The 21,463-nt window shown below is 39.7% G+C and overlaps 1 protein-coding gene across 2 annotated transcripts in view; it reads left to right on the top strand.

Annotated features, from left to right (window-relative positions):
- Positions 1-18,925, top strand: part of RPS6KA5 (ribosomal protein S6 kinase A5) — a 198,707-nt gene extending 179,782 nt beyond the window's left edge. Inside the window, exons 14-17 of one of the 2 annotated variants that reach the window (XM_074956117.1) lie at positions 11,877-12,068; positions 12,793-12,952; positions 13,411-13,574; positions 14,869-18,925. In XM_074956117.1, coding sequence (XP_074812218.1) covers positions 11,877-12,068; positions 12,793-12,952; positions 13,411-13,574; positions 14,869-15,108 — 756 coding nt within the window. In that variant the 3' untranslated portion in view covers positions 15,109-18,925. The remainder of the gene's footprint in view (positions 1-11,876; positions 12,069-12,792; positions 12,953-13,410; positions 13,575-14,868) is intronic. The other variant, XM_074956118.1, reaches the window with a different exon arrangement.
- Positions 18,926-21,463: the final 2,538 nt, after the last annotated feature.

Raw genomic sequence — 21,463 nt, 5'->3', positions numbered from 1 at the left:
TCGACTGTTACCAGACTATTTGTTGCCTTTGTCTTGGTCTGCAGTCTCCACCTCCCACGACATTTCATGTGTGCATGAGGTTCTTGGCCACATGTCTGCATGCACACAGATGATTCAGTTTGCAAGGTTGCGCCTTAGCCCTATTCAAATGTGGCTTATGACCGTTTACCATCTGACTTTTTCCCCCGTGGAAGGTTAGTCTGCCTCCCTCTGTTAATTTTGGGCTTCTTTCACTGGTGGACAGTTCAGGGGAATGTGTGTCAAGGCATTCCCTTTGTCCCGCCTTTACCAACCAGGACTATTGTCACCCACGGCTTCCTGTTAGGTTAGGGAGCACATCTGGGGTCGCTGAAAATTCAGAGTGTGTGGGCAGAGCAGGGAGCTTCACTGCATATCACAGTCCTGGAGTTTCAGGCAATCTGCAGTGCCTGTCACACTTTCCCAGAATGCATCAAGTCTTCTGTGGTTCACATACTTACAGACAATACCACCATGATGTATAAGGCAACAATTTTATGTCATGTAGGTCACAGAAGTCACGGAATCCATGACTTCCAGAGACCTCCATGACATTTTCTGACATTTCCGGGACTGTCGGGCTGGAGGTGTCAGGCAATGGTGGTCCCAAAGCTCTGAGTCGCTGCGGGCTGCAGGGCAACCCCACAGCTCCAAAGTGCCAGCCCCAGAGCGCCAAGTCACAGCAGGGGACCTCCACAGCTCCGAGCTGCAGCAGGTAGTGGGTGAACCCTGCAGCTCCAAGCCACCAACCCAGGAACTCCCAGCTACAGCTATTTTTTTTTTTTTTTGTAAAAGGTCACAGTCAGATCACAGGCTTCCGTGAATTTTTGTTTATTGCCTCTGAGCTGTCCATGACTTTTACTAAAAATAACCATGACAAACTCTTAGCCTTAGCGGTGTATTATGTGAACAGGCAAGGGGGAGCACACTCCAAAGTGCTCTGCCAAGAGACTATCAGGCTGTGGCAGTTCTGCATTGAGGAGGGTGTGACTCCAATAGCTGGACACTTGCCCAGAGTCCAGAATCATCTCACAGATCATCACAGTGGGAATTTTAACCTGGATCAGAAGCGGTGCCTGGAGCCCAGTGTTCTGCAAGTCATCTTCATGGCTTGGAGCATCCCGACGATCTTCCTGTTCACTATGAGGGACAATAGGAAACATGGACTTTTCTGCTCTCGAGGGGGCCTCAGTCCAGTTTCCCTGACCAATGGCTTTCCACCTCAGTTGGCAGTCAGCTCCCGTGTATGCCTTCCCTCCGATCTCAATCATTTCACTGGGCTGAGACAGTGTTGTTTTTCCAAGCTTGCACTGTCATTTCAGCCTCCCATAACCCTTCCTCTCCATCCCGACCTGGTTGCACTTTGAATCCTGGTCTCAGCTCCCTGCATCTTATGGTGTGGCTGTTCCATGGTTGAATGAGGAGGAAGAGCAATGTTTGGTGACTGTTCGACAGGTGCTGCTCAGTACTAGAAAACCCCCTCCACCAGGATGGCCTATTCAGCAGAGTGGAAGTGTTTTTCAATGTGGTTATTGGCCCACAGAGTTCAGCCAACACTGGGTAGTATCCAAAACATCTTGGAGTATTTTCTGCATCTTCAGTCCTTGGTGTTACACTTAGCTCATTGACGGTATATCTAGTGCCAATAGCCTTTCACCCACCCATTCATGGAAGATCAGTGTTTTTCAATGATGGTGAGATTTTTAAAAGAAATCCTTTGTCTCCATTCAATGGTCTGGGAACCGGTTCCCTTGTTGGACCTTAACACAGTCTTAGCAACTCTGATGGGACCTATGTTCGAACACTTAGATTCCTGTCCCTTTCCTCTCTTGTGTCAAAAAACTGTATTCCTTGTGGCAGTAACATCTGCAAGGCGAGCGTGAGAGCTGCAGGCTTTGATAACAGAGCCTCCTTACATGCAATTATCCCCAGACAAAGTGACATTGCGGCTGCACGTGAAATTTGTATCTAAAGTGGTCTCTGTTTCATTTAAACCCGGCGGTTTCATTTGCCTGTGTTTTTGTCCTAAGCCGCTTACCTCTGGAGGAGCAGCATCTTCACACATTAGACCTCAAACTGTGTCTGGCCTTCTACCTTGGCAGGACTAAATTCTTTTGGGCTTCACCTTGTCTGTTAGTGTTGTATGCAGACTATAGGAAGGGACAGGCAGTCTCCTCACTGGCTATCCGGAAGTGGATAACTTCCTGCATCAAGGCTGCATACAAAACAGCTTTGGCTACGCCCCCTCTATCTTAGCAAGCTCATTCTATGAGAGCACAAACTATGCCAATAGTGTTCCTATATCTCAATATTGGATATTTGCAGGGCTGCCACGTGGTCATCAGTATATATTTTTATGAACCCTTATGCCATTACTGCAGCATCCATATCAGATGCAAACTTTGGGAAGGCAGTTTTGCAGTCTTTGTTTAAATAGAATCTGAGCCACACCCCCTGGGTATAGCTAGTGAGTCATCCAAGTGGAATTTATGGCTGCATCTACTCGAAGAAGAAGAAACAGTTACTTACTGTAACTGTGGTCCTTGGAGATGTGATGCAGACGTGTATTCCACGACCCACCCTCTGACCCATCTGCATCAGAATCTAGTCTCTGGGCATTCACTGCAAAGGAACTGAGTGGGGTGCGGGCAGCACTGCCTCATATAGACAGGGAAGGGGGAATAGCTACGAGATGCGAGTGCTGCTCCTCTACAGATACTTCTACATCACATTTCAAAGAACCACAGCTACAGTAAGTGGCTGTTTCTTTACTACTAATAAAAGGTAATAGCAATGTGATGTGGATTAGTATCAAGTGCCTACTGGTTACTGTCACGTCTCCCTATTAACTGTATTTGATTTAAAAATGAAAAATAATGAATCAGCTGCAAACTAATACAATAACTACTCATTTTGAACCTTGATGCCTTTCTGATCATGCAACCACACCTTCCTTTCAAATCAGTTCTTCTGCAGTGGTTAAACAAACAAAAAAAAACCCAACCAACAACTCTACTTTGCAAAACAAGATACTCCACTGTACAGTCTTCTCCCTGTAGGTAGACGATGAGAGGACAAACCAAACATGACAGAGGTATAGACACATTGCTTAATGCACTGTTGGAAAGTGCTCAGCTATTGTAGAGATAATTATGGCATAAAAACCTGAATAGAATAGAATTTCTTCATTAGGACTGACCCTCAAGGGATGGTTATAATATATGACCTGAGTGCAGACGAGGTAGCTCAGGGGTCTCAAACTCAATTTGCCTTAGGGCCAGAGTCAGTCTTGAAATCCCCCCAGCAGGCCAATAATGTCACTGAAGATGGTGTTCAGAAAAGAAAATGTTTATATTGTATTTTTTATTTTGAATTTCTTAGAAATAATAAAACTGTCCTACAACTTTATATAATTCTTTGCCTGCCAGAGAGTTTTTAGTGTTTGCCAGAGACCTGGCAATGCTTCAGTTCTGTCAGTTTGTTGTTGATTGGCCTCTGTGACTGAGCAGTTGAAACCTTCAAGATTGCAGCAAGGTGTGCATCAGATAGTTGTGTTTGGTATTTTGACTTGTTTATATTCATTTTGGAAAAAAGTGATGCTGCTTCCATGGCTGACTCTGCCCGGCAACTAATGATGATTTCTCTGTCCCTCTCCCCCAGCCAATGGGAGCTACGGGGGGCGGCACCTACAGTGGACATTGCGAGCAGCGTGTCTGCCTGCTTCTCTCCTCCACGGGCCGCAGTTGGGAGGTTCTTGGGCCGCAGATGGCCTGCGGGCTGGGAGTTTGAGACCCCCTGAGATAACTGTTATCTCAGAAGATTCCCAGCCACTTTCTGTCTGGAATTTAATATTCTGTCCCATTTACAACTGGGGCAACTGTTACTCTTTTTGCAGAATATTTTGTGTTATGGTTGCCTAGCATACAATTGTTTATAACTGTTTCAAAGTTAAAGGCTAAAGAAGTCTGTGCGGTAATGGTACTAAGGTCCTTTTGAAAATCTCACCCAAAAACCTAAGTGACTTCAGAGCAAAAGGATTTGAAAATGCTACCCTTTGCTCTTGTGTACTGTCTGAATTACTGAACATAATAAATCATTGGGGTGTGTCATGAAATTCTAACAAGATAAGAAAATATATTGCCAAAGTGCTTAATGTAGAAGATTGCTGTTTCTCTGTCCATCAGAGAAAAAGTAGCATTTGAGGCAGGTTGTTATAAATATGGCACCATGTGGAACAGAGTCCCCCCATTTACTCTTGTTACCATCTTAATTTAAAGACTGGTTCAGATGTTAGGTTGTAAGGGAGTACTTCATTCTCTTAATAAACTGGGCACATTCTTCAACTTATCTGAATAGTGCTAATCTGTAAGAACGGAAATCTGAGAAGTTGAAGTAATGAAGGGTTACTTGTTAGCAAACGGTTCTCAGAATTTACTGCCTCCACACAGTCAGACTAGCCCTTCCTCTCTTTTTCCTGCTTGTTGTTCTTAAAGTTACTATTTTGAGGCAGTCAGGAACCGAGGGTGGGATGCAGTTTTCCCCATATAGATATGGTCAGTGCACCTTTCTGCAAAAACATGAGACCCCATTTAGGCTCTAACTACTCTTTTAACAGTACTGGTCAGGGTTGCTTGGTGTGACTATGTAGATTTGGTGAAATACCGATAAATAAACTAATTTATTTACATGGCAGTTACATAAGTCATTAAAGTAGAAGAGCGAGTTCTTAATTATGAGGCAGCCCTCCCTATCCATGCTACTATGCTATATAGGCTTGATATGTTTCGTTCTGTAAGGGATTGGAACCCATTGGACAGTAGCAAAATTTAGGGAATTCACTGCAGTAATGGAATAAGAAGAGGATGTGCATAGCATGTAGGGCCATTTGAGTGTTTCTCGCCCCACAGCTCTGCCGTATAATCCTGATGTGCAGCCCCTTGCCACGCTTGCCCTGGGCTCCTCCCCTCACAGCTGTGCTAGTGTCCCTCAATACTAACCTGCACCCCTGTCATCCTAGCCCTAGACTCCTTTCCACCCACAACTCTGTAAGACAAAGATGAAGGAAAGTGTACATCCATTAGTTCATGGAGAAGGGGAGAGTAAGTAACAGGTAATGCAGAGAAGGCTGAAATATTGAATGCCTTTTTTGCTTCAGTCTTCACTAAAAAGGCTAATTGTGATAAGATGCTTAACACAGTTAACATTAACAAGGGGGTAGGATCTCAGGCCAAAACAGGAAAGAACAGGTTAAATAATATTTAGATAAGTTAGATGTATTTAATTCAGCCTATGAAAAGCTAGAGTACCTATCCCTTGCTACCCCTTGTCATTTTCTTTTGTAAACTGAACAGTCCCAGTCCTTTTAATCTCTCTTCATATGGAAGTTGTTCAATATCCCTAATCTTCTCTGTACTTTTTCCAATTCTAACATACTTTTTTTTTTTGAGAAAGGGCAACTGCACACGAACTGCACACGATATTCCAGGTGTGGGATTACTATGGATTTATATTGTGGCATGATGATATTGTCGGTCTTACAGGGAGTCCTCAGACTTATGACACAATTCGTTCCTCAGAATTGCGTTGTAAATCTAAATGTAAGTCGAAACCACTTTTCCCATAGGAATCAATGATATGAAGGGGGGATTGGTTCCTGAACCAAGGCTTGATACACTATTTTCACCACAATAACCCAGATTTTTGTACTAAATGAATTATAGATGACTAATGTTGTAACATCAATGTATTTACAGTACATTATATTTTGTAAACAGCATTCAAATAAACATATAAACTCACATATATTGCTCAGAATTCTGGCAACACAGGCTCAGAAAGCCAGGGAGAACGGCGCACATGCTGAGCCTCAGCCAATCACTTTCAAGCTTTCTGATTGGCTTCTGGCCCCGGGCTCAGCCAATCAAAAACAAGCGGCAACCCTACCTGGCAACAAGCTACCCTGCTGCCTTGAAGCCAATCTGAAGTGACCCCTTCCAGCTCCACACCAGTATAACACCACCAGGAAGTGATTTCAAGCGAACTTTATGCAAATCAAGCGTTATAAGGGCGAAACAAGCATCATAGAGGTAAAACGGGCAGTCAATTGAAAAGCGTCATAAGTGGCGTCAGATGTAAGTCGGGCATCGTAAGTCCAAGGACTCCCTGTATTATCTATGCCTTTCCTAATGGTTCTTAACATTCTGTTAGCTTTTTTGACTACCGCTGCAAATTGAGCAGATATTTTCAGGAACTAGCCACAATGACTCAAAATTCTCTTTCTTGTGTGTAACAGCTAATTTAGACCCTATCATTTTGTATGTATAGTTGGGATGATGTTTTCCAGTGTGTACTGCTTTGCATTTATGAACATTGAATTTAATCTGCCATTTTGTTGTACAGTCATCCAGTTTTATGAGATCCTTTTGTAACTCTTTGTAGTCTGCTTTGGACTTACCTATCCTTGAGTAATTTTGTACCATCTGAAATTTTTCCACCTGACTGTTTACCCCTTTTTCCAGATCACTTATGAATATGTTGAATAGCACCGGTCCCAGTACAGATCCTTGGGGACCTCTCTCCATTCTAAAAACTGACCATTTCTTCCTACCCTTTGTTTCCTGTCCTTAACCAGTTACTGATCCATGAGAGGACCTTCCCTCTTATTCCCTGGCTTCTTACTTTGCTTAAGAGCCTTTGGTGAGGCACCTTGTCAAAGGCTTTTTGGAAGTCCAAGTTTACCATATCCACTGAATCATGTTCACATGCTTGTTGACCCCCTTGTTCACATGCTTGTTCACATGCTTGTTGACCCCCTCAAAGAATATTAATAGATTGGTGAGGCATGATTTCCCTTTACAAAACCCGTGTTGACTCTACCCCAACATATTGTGTTCATCTGTTTGTCTGATAATTCTGTTCTTTACTATAGTTTCAACCAATTTGCCTGGTACTGAAGTTAGGCTTACTGGCCTGTAATTGCCAGGATTGCTTCTGGAGCCTTTTTAAAAAATCAGCATTGCATTAGCTATCCTCCAGTCACCTGGTAGAGACTGATTTAAGCAATATGTTACATAACCTAAAAAGGATAGTGTGACGGGGCCTGGTGTGTGGACTTGGGGTGCCCATGTTGACCCATTGCGGGGTTGGTACACCCCATCACAGTCATCGGGATTCCTTGTTAAGCAGGTGATTCCAGTCAAGTGGGTCCTGGCCCCCTGACGGGGTCACTTAGACAAATACTCTGTGGGTCCCTGGGCAGGCAAAACAAACAAGCAGTCTGAAGCCCTGCAGCCTCCTGGCTGGGGCAGGCAATAGGACTTGGGGAATTAGCCCACTGGCCAGGGCAAAACATCAATCAGTCTATGGCTCCTGAGTTGGGAAAACAAACAAATAGTCTCTAGGTCTTACTTCCCTCTGGGCTGGGACATAGAGCAGGCAGCAGCCTCCTCAGCAGGCGGCGGCTTGGCTTCCCCGGCAGTCTCCGTCGTCAGCGAGATGCCTGGAGCATAGTCCAGGTGTTTGGGCTCTGCCCCCAGCACTATCGCAGGAATTAGCAGTGTACGTCCTTTCCCTTCTGTCGCCCACTCCGACTGAGCTGGGCTGCCTCCTTAATCTGGCTTCTGCGCCTGGAGCATGCGCAGCAGGGGGAAAGGGTGTGTGGTTGCTTGGGCCCACAATGATTGGTCCACCCCCAGCGGCCCACTGCGGGGTTGGTACACCCCGTCATAGATGGCTCAGGTGTGAGAATCTTCCTCATATCCTCGGCAGTGATGAGCAATGCAAAGAATTCATTTAGCTTCTCTGCATCTTCCTTGTCTTTGAATACTCTCTTAGTACCTTGATCATCCAGAGGTACTGCTGATTGTTTGGCAGGCAGTATTCTTGTCAGCAAGTTAAGGAAGTATGGGCTAGATGAATGCACTATAAGGTGGGTAGAAAGCTGGCTAGATTGTCGGGCTCAACGGGTAGTGATCAATGGCTCCATGTCTAGTTGGCAGCCGGTGTCAAGTGGAGTGCCCCAGGGGTCGGTCCTGGGGCCGGTTTTGTTCAATATCTTCATAAATGATCTGGAGGATGGTGTGGATTGCACTCTCAGCAAATTTGCAGATGATACTAAACTGGGAGGAGTGGTAGATACGCTGGAGGGGAGGGATAGGATACAGAAGGACCTAGACAAATTGGAGGATTGGGCCAAAAGAAATCTGATGAGGTTCAATAAGGATAAGTGCAGGGTCCTGCACTTAGGATGGAAGAATCCAATGCACCGCTACAGACTAGGGACCGAATGGCTAGGCAGCAGTTCTGCGGAAAAGGACCTAGGGGTGACAGTGGACGAGAAGCTGGATATGAGTCAACAGTGTGCCCTTGTTGCCAAGAAGGCCAATGGCATTTTGGGATGTATAAGTAGGGGCATAGCGAGCAGATCGAGGGATGTGATCGTTCCCCTCTATTCGACACTGGTGAGGCCTCATCTGGAGTACTGTGTCCAGTTTTGGGCCCCACACTACAAGAAGGATGTAGATAAATTGGAGAGAGTCCAGCGAAGGGCAACAAAAATGATTAGGGGTCTAGAGCACATGACTTATGAGGAGAGGCTGAGGGAGCTGGGATTGTTTAGTCTGCAGAAGAGAAGAATGAGGGGGGATTTGATAGCTGCTTTCAACTACCTGAAAGGGGGTTCCAAAGAGGATGGCTCTAGACTGTTCTCAATGGTAGCAGATGACAGAACGAGGAGTAATGGTCTCAAGTTGCAATGGGGGAGGTTTAGATTGGATATTAGGAAAAACTTTTTCACTAAGAGGGTGGTGAAACACTGGAATGCGTTACCTAGGGAGGTGGTAGAATCTCCTTCCTTAGAGGTTTTTAAGGTCAGGCTTGACAAAGCCCTGGCTGGGATGATTTAACTGGGAATTGGTCCTGCTTCGAGCAGGGGGTTGGACTAGATGACCTTCTGGGGTCCCTTCCAACCCTGATATTCTATGATTCTATGATTCCTGCTTCTGATGTATTAAATTTTGTTTTGCTCTGAACCATTAGCTATCTTCAAGAACCCATAGAGGACAAGTGAGGTCCCATAGGAATGGAAAAGAACAAACATAGTATCCAGCTTTAAAAAAGGGAGAAGAGGAAGGACCTGGAGAATAATAGGCAAGCTAGCCTAATTTCAATACCTAGAAAGATAATGGAACAAATTATTAAACAATAAGTTAATAACAATAATAGAGGATAATAAGGTGATAAGCAGAAGCCAGTGTGGATTTGTCAAGAACAAACAATCCCAAACCAATCTTATCTCCTTCTTCGACAGGGTAACCAGCCTAATAAACAGTGGGGAAACAGTAGACGTGATATAGCTTGACTTTAGTAAGGCTTTTGACACAATTCACTTGGCTTTCTCATGAGCAAACTAGGGAAATATGGTCTATGTATAGTTACTATAAGGTGCTTATATAACTGGTTGAAAGACTGTACTCAAAAAGTAGTTATCAGTGATTCACTGTCAAACTGGGAGGCTGTACCAAGTAGTATCCTGCAAGGGTCTGTTCTGGGTCTGATAGTATTCAATATTTTCATTAATGACTTGAATGATGGAATGGAAAGTGTGCTTATAAAATCTGCATACCAAGCTGGGGAGAGGTTGCAAGCACTATGGAAGATGGGACTGGAATTCAAACTGATCTTGATAATTTAGAGAATTGGTCTGAAATCAATAAGACAATATTCAGTAAAGACACGTGCAAGGTACTGCACTTAGGAAGGAAAAATCAAATGCACAGATACAAAATGGAGAATAACTGAATAGGCAGCATTACTGCAGAAGAGTCCGAGGGCTATAGTGGATCACAAATTTAATATCAGTCAACAGTATGATGGTGTTGTGAAAAAAGCAAATATTATTCTGAGCTGTATTAACAGGAGTGTCATATGTAAGACATGGGAGGTAATTGTTCTGCTATACCCAGCACTGGTGAGGCCTCAGTTGGAGTACTGTGTCCAGTTTTTGGCATCATACTTTAAGAAAGATGTGGGCGAATTGGAGGGAGTCCAGAGGAGAGCAGTAAAAATGGTAAAAGGTTTAGAAAACATGACCTATAAGGAAAGGTTGAAAGAACTATGCATGTTTAGTGTAGAGAAGAGAAGGCTGAAGGGTGACGTGGTAAGTCTTTAAATATGTAAACAGTTATTATGAAGAGGACATTATTCAATTGTTTTTCATGTCCTCTGAGGATAGGACAAGAAGTAATTGGCTTAGTTTGCAGTAAGGGAGTTTTACGTTGGCTGTCTCTAACTATAAGAATAATTAAGCAGTGGAAAAGGGATTTTTCCCTGATGTCTTTAGCTTCCCTTATCAATTTTCTACACTTTGTCGTTGATAATTTATAATGTTCACAATCTACATTGTTTTTTTCCATTTTTTATATAGTGTGTGTTTGTTTCTAATTTCTGGTCTTCACTTCCCTCTTAACTAGGATGGGCTTTTAACCCAGTAGTCCTCTTCTGTGACTGAGGAATTGTGGCTTTTGGGCTGTCTTGTAAACTCTTCTTAAACAATTCCAATGTTCGTTCATGTTTTGCTCTCTAAATTCTTCCTTCCCATCAGTTTTGTTCATAATTCTAATTTTCTTCAGCTTTGGAAAATTAGGTTCCAAGTATACCTGTTACTTGGCTGGGATTATCCTAAAGAAATAGCTTTAAATCAGAGGGAACAAAGAAGTGTTTTAGAAAGATGAAGTAGCCAAATGGAAATTTGATTCTAGCTCTCATATATGGGGGGAAACTTAAAAAGAAGGCATTATTAGTAGAGTTTTGTGGGCAGACAAAGAAAGTAGATAAATCTGAGGTGTCAGAAACAGGTCATTTGAGCTCTGTCAGATTTTCTTATCAGCACACCAGCTTACTTTCGCCCCAAATTCTCACCAGGAACTTTTCTAATAACTAAATCAAATTATTTCTGCAGCCTGTATTACCCACGTTGGTTGAATCTTAATGGTTTATAATCCATCTTTAATGTTGGAATTCAGTGATGATATGAATATTCCTTAAATTAGAGAAACTGGCACAGGAAAATATACATTCTCTCTCTCTCTCTCTCTCTGAATTTTCTCAGGTTTGGTTTTCCAAATCTTTGTATTGGTAGCAAGAGACAACTTTAAAGCTCAATCCTGCAAAATGCAGAGCACATTCTGGGAGTGCTATTGCACACTTTCACTCATATGGCACTCTAGATTACTTACCACGTTACAGAATAGAGCTTTAAATGATTTAAAAGACTGATGCACATTTGGTTAGCTCGGTTAAATTGGAATATACCAATTTAATTCTTATCTTTTAAAGTAGATAGTCTTAAATAATATTCTTCAGTTTCAATAAGTACTCTGTCCTTTAAAAATGAGGTTGCTAAGAAGTGTAATATTTTTACTACTTCAGTGTTTAAACATTTTCCATTTCCCTTTCTAAACATGCTAGTTTCTAAACACCTAATTTTCTGCTTGTTAGTGATATTGTTGTGATATAGAATTTGATTTGATATACTTGGCACTGTATCTTGGAAAATGATCTCCTAAGAGTGCGCATACATAGCAGCTGATTTTATAAGTTGCATAGTGGTAAGCACATGCTTATCTCCAATCAGAGCTGATTTATAAATTAAACATTATTTAACTTCTCTTTCTAATCAAGCAGTATGAGGAAACAGAATATATTCACAAAGAGGAGAAAAGCATATTGGCTTGCATATTTGGTCTTAGAGACTAAATTCTTTTAAAAATTGTTGGTTCGAATCAGTTTCATGTATGTTTTAAAACTGCATCTTTTAAAATGTTTATTTTAACTTAGTTATCTTTGCATTTGCTTTTCAGAATTTATTGTTCACAGATGAAAATGATAATTCAGAAATAAAAATAATTGATTTTGGATTTGCTCGGTTAAAACCACCTGATAATCAGCCTCTTAAGACTCCATGTTTTACTCTTCATTATGCTGCTCCAGAGCTCTTGAATCACAATGGTTATGATGAATCCTGTGATCTCTGGAGTTTGGGGGTCATTTTGGTGAGTGGTTGGTTGTGTGGCTTATTTATTTTGATCATTCTATAACACAAGCAGAATTGATTCCTTGTTAAAACTAATGTCTGGGGAGGGCTTGACATTGTCCCAGATAAGCTAGTATTGGGTAGACACTGCTTTGGAGTGGGGTGAGGATATCTTTTTCCTGCACATATAGTAACAAGCTGGGATGTGCACTGGAAGCATTTAAGAAGGTAGAGCTAGAGCCAGCTTTCAGTTTTTTTCTGATCAATTTGTTTAAATTATTTTTTCTTGGAATGTTCACCTGTTAAAACAGCTTGGATGTGTGAAGGAAATAATAAATCGATTATGAGACCTCTATAAATTTATATTATGCTCTTAAAACTGTTCCAGTTCAGATAAAGATCCAACCTACATTCTGTTTTACAGAAAAATTTATTTTGAAAAATAAGTATAGGCTTCCCACTGCGTAAAATCTGTATGTTTTCAACATTCCTGAGACATGTAAGCCGATGTTGCTAACAAGGTCTCTAAATAAAGACCTGTTGTGCTTTAGGCCATGTACACCTTAAAGAGAAAATATAACTCTTATTAAAGTACTATTAGTTGGAATATATACGCTGTTGCTACGCTATAAATAACAATATCTGAATATTGAGTGAGTTAGGTTAATGTAGTCAGTAATGTTGTAGTAAGGTTGGCAATAAATATATGGTACTAATTAGTACTACTTTTGTTCTCCTGGCAGTATACAATGCTGTCAGGACAGGTACCCTTCCAGTCTCAAGACAAAGGTTTAACATGCACCAGTGCATTGGAAATTATGAAGAAAATTAAAAAGGGAGAATTCTCCTTTGAAAGAGAAGCCTGGAAGAATGTATCTCAAGAAGCCAAAGATTTGATACAAGGTATGTATCCATGGATTTTTCATATTTTTCTTTTAGTTGCAGTGACCAGAGTAAAGTACCATACTGTATACTTTTGTGTTCTTCAGTTTTGGGTGCTTTATTAATTTAAGTTTATAAGGAAGCCAAAGTAATCTTTTTGTTACAAGCGGTAATTATCAGCGCATCCAGAATCAATGTCTATAATTTTTTAGGGATGTCAGTTATTGAACACTTGATGTATTATTGTTGATTTATGAATGTTTTATAACAAGCACGTAGTTCATTTCTTTGTTAAAAAGTGTTTTGTACAACCCTGTGTCAACATTATATGAGCTATATCTAAGTAATATATAAACATGACTCATCAAATGATTCAATTTTTATGTTTTCAAATGATTACTTTATCCACAGTATTAAAAAGATAAATAATAGCTCCTGGATTAAGAATATATTTAATATATATAATATATTTCTGTTAGGACTTCTTACAGTGGATCCAAATAAAAGAATTAAAATGTCCAGCTTGAGATACAGTGAATGGCTTCAAGATGGGAGCCAGCTGTCATCCAATCCTCTAATGACTCCTGATAACTTAGGCTCTTCAGGAGCTGCTGTACATACATACGTCAAAGCAACCTTTCATGTAAGCTTAAAAACTCTTGTATTTTAATTATAAATATTAAACATTTGTTATATCAGCCTAGAATTTGGATTTACATGAATTTGTTTCTTTAAAAAATGTATTCACATTTAGAGTTCTGTGACAGTTGTATAGGAAGTCACAGAAATATAAGGCCTATATAATATGTAGACTTATATCAATGGCCAGAAACCTACATGAGAGAATATAATGAAACACATATGTCAAAATGGGAAGTTGAGAGAGGAATATAGATTTTGACAGCATATTTATATCACTGGGGAAAGTGATGATGGTGAAACAGCTACCATAAATATACAAGTTTAGAGAAGGTCCTTAAACAAAGCTTTGTAAGACACGTGTAACATTCTGGTTACACTTAGCACTTGCTTGACTTTCAGTTTAATTGCCCTTTTTGTGATTAGGAAAGAAAGGAAGAAAGTAAACTATTGCTACAAAAATTTGAGCTAAAGCATCTAAAATATATTACGATTTGGAATGGTCTGTGGAAATACCTTAATAGCCTTAATGGACATTTTTGGTTACCAGCATTAATTCACTAAAAATATGTTTGCTATACAAATGCAGGCAAAGAGGGAAATGTAATATTGATTTTTTCAAAACTTTATATATGAAGAATAATCTAAAACATAATATGTTAAATTGCAGTTTATGCTCAAACACATTGCATTTTATGGCTTCATTACAAACAGGGACTGTGTTGTCCAAGAAGAAGAAGTGGGGTAAATAGTTTTTTTTTATTTAGCAATTGCAGAGATCTCAGTTTTGAAGAAAAAAAAATAACCCTGAAATGTTTGAAATTAAAATTGTAATTTAAGTAAATATAAAATACTGAAATGTAATCTTGACTATATTTATGGCTTAGTAAAATAATTTTAAAACATGGACTATGTGGGGAATTGAAAAATACTGTTTCTTTTGTTTTTTACAGTGCAAATATTTATAATAAAAATAGATATAAAGTGAGAACCGTACACTTTGTATTCTGTGTTTTAATTGAAATCAATGTATTTGCAAATGTAGAAAACATCCAAGAATATTTAAATAAATGGTATTCTATTACTGTTTAACAGTGCGATTAATCGCATGATTAACATTTTTAATCGCTTGACAGCGCTAGTTTAAAGGGTTGTAAAATTGTCATAAACTGCATGAAGAATGTATAGACATGACTCTTGAGAAATAATAAAACATAGACCTCATACCTTATTACGCATGTTCTAACATTTCTGAAACCTTTTATAAATGCATAAATTGCCTTTTTATTTTGAAACAGGCCTTTAACAAGTACAAAAGAGAAGGATTTTGCCTCCAGAATGTTGACAAGGCACCTCTTGCTAAAAGAAGGAAGATGAAAAAGACTAGTACAAGCACAGAGACACGTAGCAGTTCCAGTGAAAGTTCACATTCTTCCTCCTCTCATTCTCATGGTAAAACTACACCAACAAAAACCCTGCAGCCAACAAATCCTGCAGACAGCAATAACCCAGAAACCATCTTCCAGTTCTCTGACTGAAAATCAGAGAAATATCCTCTCTTGAACAATTAAGAGGTGATATGCCTGGTAATACCTGTCCTTCCTTGGAACAGAGGGATTACAGGGATATATATGTTCATTGCTTTGAACAACTTGTTTCAGTTCTGCCTTTTTAGCTTTTTGTTTCAAGACATTTGGTTTTAGTCCTAGTTCAGAATCACTGGATGTGGTATAATATTGTGAATACAACCAACATTGAACTCGCTTAGGGCTGGATTGGTGTGCAGTCTAGTCCTGAGTAAGGGGTAATTACATTGTTGTTCTATCCCTGGAGGAAGAGTGTGACTGAGAGACATAATCTACTTTCAGTTTCCCCCTCTGCTCCAGGGAGGGAATATACTGTAAAAGGCAATATGTACTCCCTGAAACGCTGTGTAACTTTGCCACGAGGCATGTTGTGGGGAGCAGAGTCGAGACTTCTCCTGCCCATCTACATAAGGAGGGTCATAGCAGCTCTGGTTCCCTCTGCACACAAGTAATGGCGGTACAGTGCACTAAAGCAAGAGGCCATCTTACGTCACTTCTAACTCCCTTGTGTTGGTGCATAGGATGGGCTGGAATCTGGACCTTGTTTTGGAATTTAAGATCAGAACTGAACATAAAAGGAGTACCATTATGCTGTTTTACAAATTTAATCCTTAAATTTGGTTTTATGCTACTCAGAATATAACAGTCTTAGATCCTTTTGCATCGAGATAATATATGGCTGGCAAGATGAGGTTACTTTGCACTGTAATGCTATTGTTTATTTGTATTTCTAGAAAATATAAATTTTTAAAAAACTTTTCAAACTCCAAAACCCAATGATATACCAGAGAAAGGAGTTGAAATTTAGTACTGAACACTTTTTAAAAAATGGTCATGTGTTCAAATGTCTATTTCAAGGAACAGCTATAATGTATTTGTTTATCTTTTATATTTATAGGATAACTTTAAGATACAAAGATGAATGTTTTTTCTAAAAGATGCAGAAACTCCAAATTCCATCTTTGTTATCATGGGATCCATACTGAATGCATGCCAACCTATGTTTTTAATTTTGCATTGCACAAACATGGCAGTTAGCTTAATACTGATTGTAAAATATTCAATTATATTTTTCTTGTTTGCGCTTTATAAAACATCTGAATGATTTTGATGTTCTCTCATGGAGTTTATTTGGGATCCCACAAGGTGCTGCATGCTACTCTGAGATGCTGAGTGTCTTTAAGTCTTACTGATTTCAGTGGGAGTTGTGGGCTCTTCGCACCTTTGGAGGAGTGCTCAGCACCTGGCAGGAATGAATCCCTGTATCTTTGCCATTTTTTTTTCATTCCTTCTTCCTCACATCTTGCTTCTATCTTGTACATAATAAATAATTAGACTTGGGCATGTTGTATAGTGTAGTTGTAAACCACTTATGCACTGGGAAAACTAAAGGGAAATTATACTAAACACTGTGTTTCACAACTGTACACTGTTGTACTACAGTGAGGTATTTCCTTCTGTGGTAGTATATTATGTACATAACCTGTTTGAAATCATAAATATGTGACTTTTACAGAAACATTTCCATTGATATACTTTTAAATTGAATAGCATATTTTGTAAACTTATGCAGAGCATTTCTACTGCTCACCTTCTGAATGACTAGGGACAGCTTTAAGTGCTAAATAAGACCCCAATTCTGTAAACAGTTACACATGTGAGCCATCCCATTAAAGTCAATGAGACTACTGGTGTAAAGTACATGTGTAATTGTTAGCACGATTGGAACCTACTTGACTAACAGATTTTATTAACAGCTTGCTGCATTTTAAAGTAAACTTAATCCAAACCCTATGCAAAAAGCTTATAGGAATTGTTTGTCAATGGTTTTATTTATTTAATTACTTCAGATAACAGTGTTGAGAAATCTTATGCAGGCATGTTTACAAGGATTGTGTTTGACAAAACCAAGAGGTTTTGAAACCCAGCATTTGTTCTGTGTTGCTTTAATATTACTAATGACAGCATTTTGAGGATTTGAGAATTACTAATGTGAATTACTTTATTTACTACTTTCTTGACATGGGTGTCAGTAGTAATTGCAGCATTAATTTTAGGTTGATGTGAATATTGAGACATTTGCACTGTTAATGTAGAATTAGTATATCTAATCTTAAAAATCAGTATATATGCTGGTAACAAACAATTTAAAGTGACTGGGGTTAAGATTTTAAACTAATATTAATATAATATTCAGATTTGTTTTCTGAATATTCTCTTGGGAGTAATCTCAGTAATAAATACAACTCATTTGTAAACAAAGACATTCCCTCCCCCCGTAAACCTACAGTAAATACAAAGAAACCATAGCAACAATTAACACTTATTATGCAAACAGCACTAACAAATTGCAATGCAGACTGTTTGTAATGTTCAGTAAACTGCACTCTGAGATATTTTTGCTGTACCATTTTTCAAGTACTTTTTAAACAAAAACTAAAAGGTTTCTAAATGAAAAAAAAAAAAAAAATTGGAATTAAATGACCCTGCTGAATTTAACTTTTTAAAATGAAGGGGATAATAAAATTTGTTCCCTTGCTTGGGAAACTTGAACAAATGACTTTTTATATTAGAATAACTTTATGGACAATTACTAAAATTGACTAAAAGAGTGATCATTTCATTCTGAGGAAAGTGCGGTTGTATTTGCATTGTTTTATCACACAGGCATTTATGAACTACTTCATTATGCCATTTTTAGACTATATTGGGACTCTGGAATTATTACAGCTCACAGTAATGGATACACATCTCTTGCATAAAAGAGATTTTCTTTTATACAAGGATATTTGGATACAAAGTCTACTTTTTCTTTTGTACTATACTGGTATAGTGTTTTGCGTATCACCTATTTAATTTTTAATATGAGGACGAACAATACCAGTCACATATAAATACCATGGACCTGATTCTTCATTGCCCTTTGCCTTGTGCAGTCATTTATGCCTGTGCAAAATGGGTGTAAAATTTTGCCACACTATAATGTTAGGACTAGATTCTCATTTATGCTAAGACTACTGTACACTACTCTATTAGGGTAAAAGGGCACTAAGTGGATGTAAATTACATTTATAGTTAGTGTAAAGTACTTTTAAACTGCTGCACAAGGTGGAATCAAGCCCTATATATCTCTAATTGTATGTATACTTCTAGATTTCTCCCTATTTAACATAAAATACTAAATTTAGCCACATTTACTATGAGGAAATATGCCATTTATTATTGAGAGATTCTAATTTAACTTTAATTTATATCTCTCCATTCCTTCCAGATTATTTGGTGCAGTCAACAGTACTAGGAAGAGCAGTAGATTTGTTTCTTGAAAACCCAATTCTTTAACAGTATAGATCTGAGTAACTATTTACTTTTATTTATATCAACTTATTTAAAAAATCATCAAAATATTTAGTTGTACAAATAAACTATTTATTTGTTCTGAGAACTTACTGTTTTTAAAAATAAAAATGGTAACAATTTAGGGGTAGATGTGAAAAAAGCAGAAGGCTTGGAGCAGGAAAAGCACAAAACCAGAGTTCTACTTGACTTTCTACTTCTCAGAATAAGTGAAATTCTTTCTTCTCACACAAAGAGCAATCAGTCCTTAATTTAGAGGATTGTTTCTTTGCAGAAGGTCAGACAAAGTACTTAGTACACTTATCTCACATGTACAGTATTATAAAAGAAGAATTTTACTACAATGGATAATTGTTACTGTTCTTCAGAAGAGCATAAAAATACAAAACAAGAAAAGGAGGACTTGTGGCTCCTTAGAGACTAACAAATTTATTTGAGCATAAGCTTTCGTGAGCTACAGCTCACTTCATCACATCCGATGAAGTGAGCTGTAGCTCACAAAAGCTTATGCTCAAATAAATTTGTTAGTCTCTAAGGAGCCACAAGTCCTCCTTTTCTTTTTGCGGATACAGACTAACACGGCCCCTACTCTGAAACCTGTCATAAAAATACAGTATACCGTCAAGATGGCTGACATTTACCATCTTCCAGATTGACAATACTGATGCACCTGTTTTCGCTGCCCTTCTAAACAAAATAATTTATACCAGCACAACCACATTCCCCTGCTACTTCTTCCAGAATATACTTAAAGGAATAGATTCACACAATTGTCATGTATGTGTTTTATCAGTATTGTAAGGAATTGTTACTATCATTCTCAATTTTTAACCAGAAGTGTGTGTGTATATATATATTTTAATAGTTATTTCGTTTTCAGTTATAATTTTTTGTTGTGGTATTATGCCTTAAGCATCATACCTAGGGCACTACCAGATTTACAGTCCATTTTGGTCAATTTCATGGTCATAGGATTTAAAAAAACATAAATTTCATGATTTCAGCTATTTAAATCTAAAATTTCACGGTGTTGTAATTGTAGGGGTCCTGACCCAAAAAGGAGTTGTGGGGGGTCGCAAGGTTATTGTCGGGGGAATTGCAGTAGTGCTACCCTTACTTTTATGCTGCTGCTGGCAGAGGTGCTACCTTCAGACCTGGGCAGCTGGAGAGCAGCGGCTGCTGGCCGGTATCCCAGCTCTGAAGGCAGCGCCACTGCCAGCAGCAGCGCAGAAGTAAGGATGGCATGGTACGGTATTGCCACCCTTATTTCTGCGCTGTTGCCTGAAGAACTGGACCCTCAGTCAGCAGCCACCATTCTCCGGTCTCCCAGCTCTGAAGGCAGCAGCGCAGAAGTAAGGGTGGCATGGTATGGTATTGCCACCCTTCCTTCTGCCCAGCTGCTGGCGGTGGCACTGCCTTTAGAGCTGGGCACATGGCCAACAGCTGCTTCTCTCCAGCTGCCCAGCTCTGAAGGCAGCCCAGAAGTAAGGGTGGCAATACCACCACCCACCTAAAATAACCTTGCAACCCCCCTGCAGCTGCCTTTTGGGTCAGGACCCCCAATTTGAGAAATGCTGGTCTCTCCCATGAAATCCATACAGTATAAGGTAAAAGCACACAAAAGACCAGATTTCATGGGAGGAGACCAGATTTCATGATCCGTGACACGTTTTTCATGACTGTGAATTTGGTAGGGCCCTAATCATACCAGAGGCTTTGGCTCAGTCTTCCTGATCATGGTTCATATCTTTTCTTCGCATGCCCTCCTGGTCCCCACTACACATAACACATGCATGTCCCTCACTGTCTTTTACTGTGACCACCACTGTATTTACTCCCTTCCTTCTGAGGAATCTTGATGTTTGAATCTTCTAGGCAGAGGAAACTGGAAATAGTGTGGCTGCTACCGTTCCAGAGACCAAAGTGCCTTGATCTTTCAGTCTCTGTCAACCTGTAAGAAATATCTTCAGTTTGCATTATAGATAAGTTTTGTATATTTTAACCAAATGTACTGTAAAGTCAGATACATTATTTTTTTGTTTTGGGGGGTTTATTGCGGTCTGCTGTATTTGCTTTATTCCTTTTTATAGCACCCCTATAAATATGCTTATTTTAGTTGTTTGTATAATTCTTCTTAAAAAAAAAAGTGTGTGTGTGTGTGTGTGTAACATTTGGTCATGTAGTTTGCTAAATTCGTGATCTAATGTAATTCTTCACTCCAGTGTCTCCTTTTTCAAAGGGTATTGCAAATGCTGTAGATATGTACACTTTACATGTAATATAGAGTAAAGCTGATAAGAATTGGATAAAAATATATAATTCTACACCCCTATCCTGGAAACATGTTTATGAGTAATTTGTGTGTCTGCAAGTTTGAGGCTATTTAAGAAATCAAGAGGAAAAAATACATGCTCTTTGCTATTCCAAGAAAGTAACATGTTGCCTTTTAAATAATACTAATACTATAATTAAGGCTAAGATTTTGTCATGGATATTTTTAGTAAAAGTCAGGGACAAGTCACTGTCTTCCACGATTTTTTTGTTATTGCCCATGACCTGTCCCTGACTTTTACTAAAAATATCAATGATAAAATGTGAAGGGGCTGGGCAGCTGCAGGGTGGCTGGAAGTCCAGGGTCCCCACTGCCTGCTGGGGCTCAGAGCTTCAAGGACCCCCCTACCCTTCCACGGCAGCCAGGGGCTGCCTTGGTCCCTCTGCTCTCCGGCGGAGGCCAGGGTCTGTGGGTTTTCCCATGCCCCCCACAGTGACAGGGAGCTGTGGGGGTCCCTCTGCATGGGGTGCTGCAGGGCTCCTCCTGCCCCACCACCATGGCGGGGCTCTGCGGGGGGTCTCCCTGCTTCCCCTGTGGTGGCCAGGGAGCTGCAGGGGTCCCCCTGTCCTTCCCCCGTGGTGTCCAGGAGCTGTGGGATACCCCCACTGCCCATGGTGGCTT

Source organism: Natator depressus, chromosome 6 (assembly GCF_965152275.1).
Source record: "Natator depressus isolate rNatDep1 chromosome 6, rNatDep2.hap1, whole genome shotgun sequence".
In the NCBI taxonomy this organism is placed as follows: Eukaryota; Metazoa; Chordata; order Testudines; family Cheloniidae; genus Natator; species Natator depressus.
This window is presented reverse-complemented; position numbering and strand designations above follow the sequence as displayed.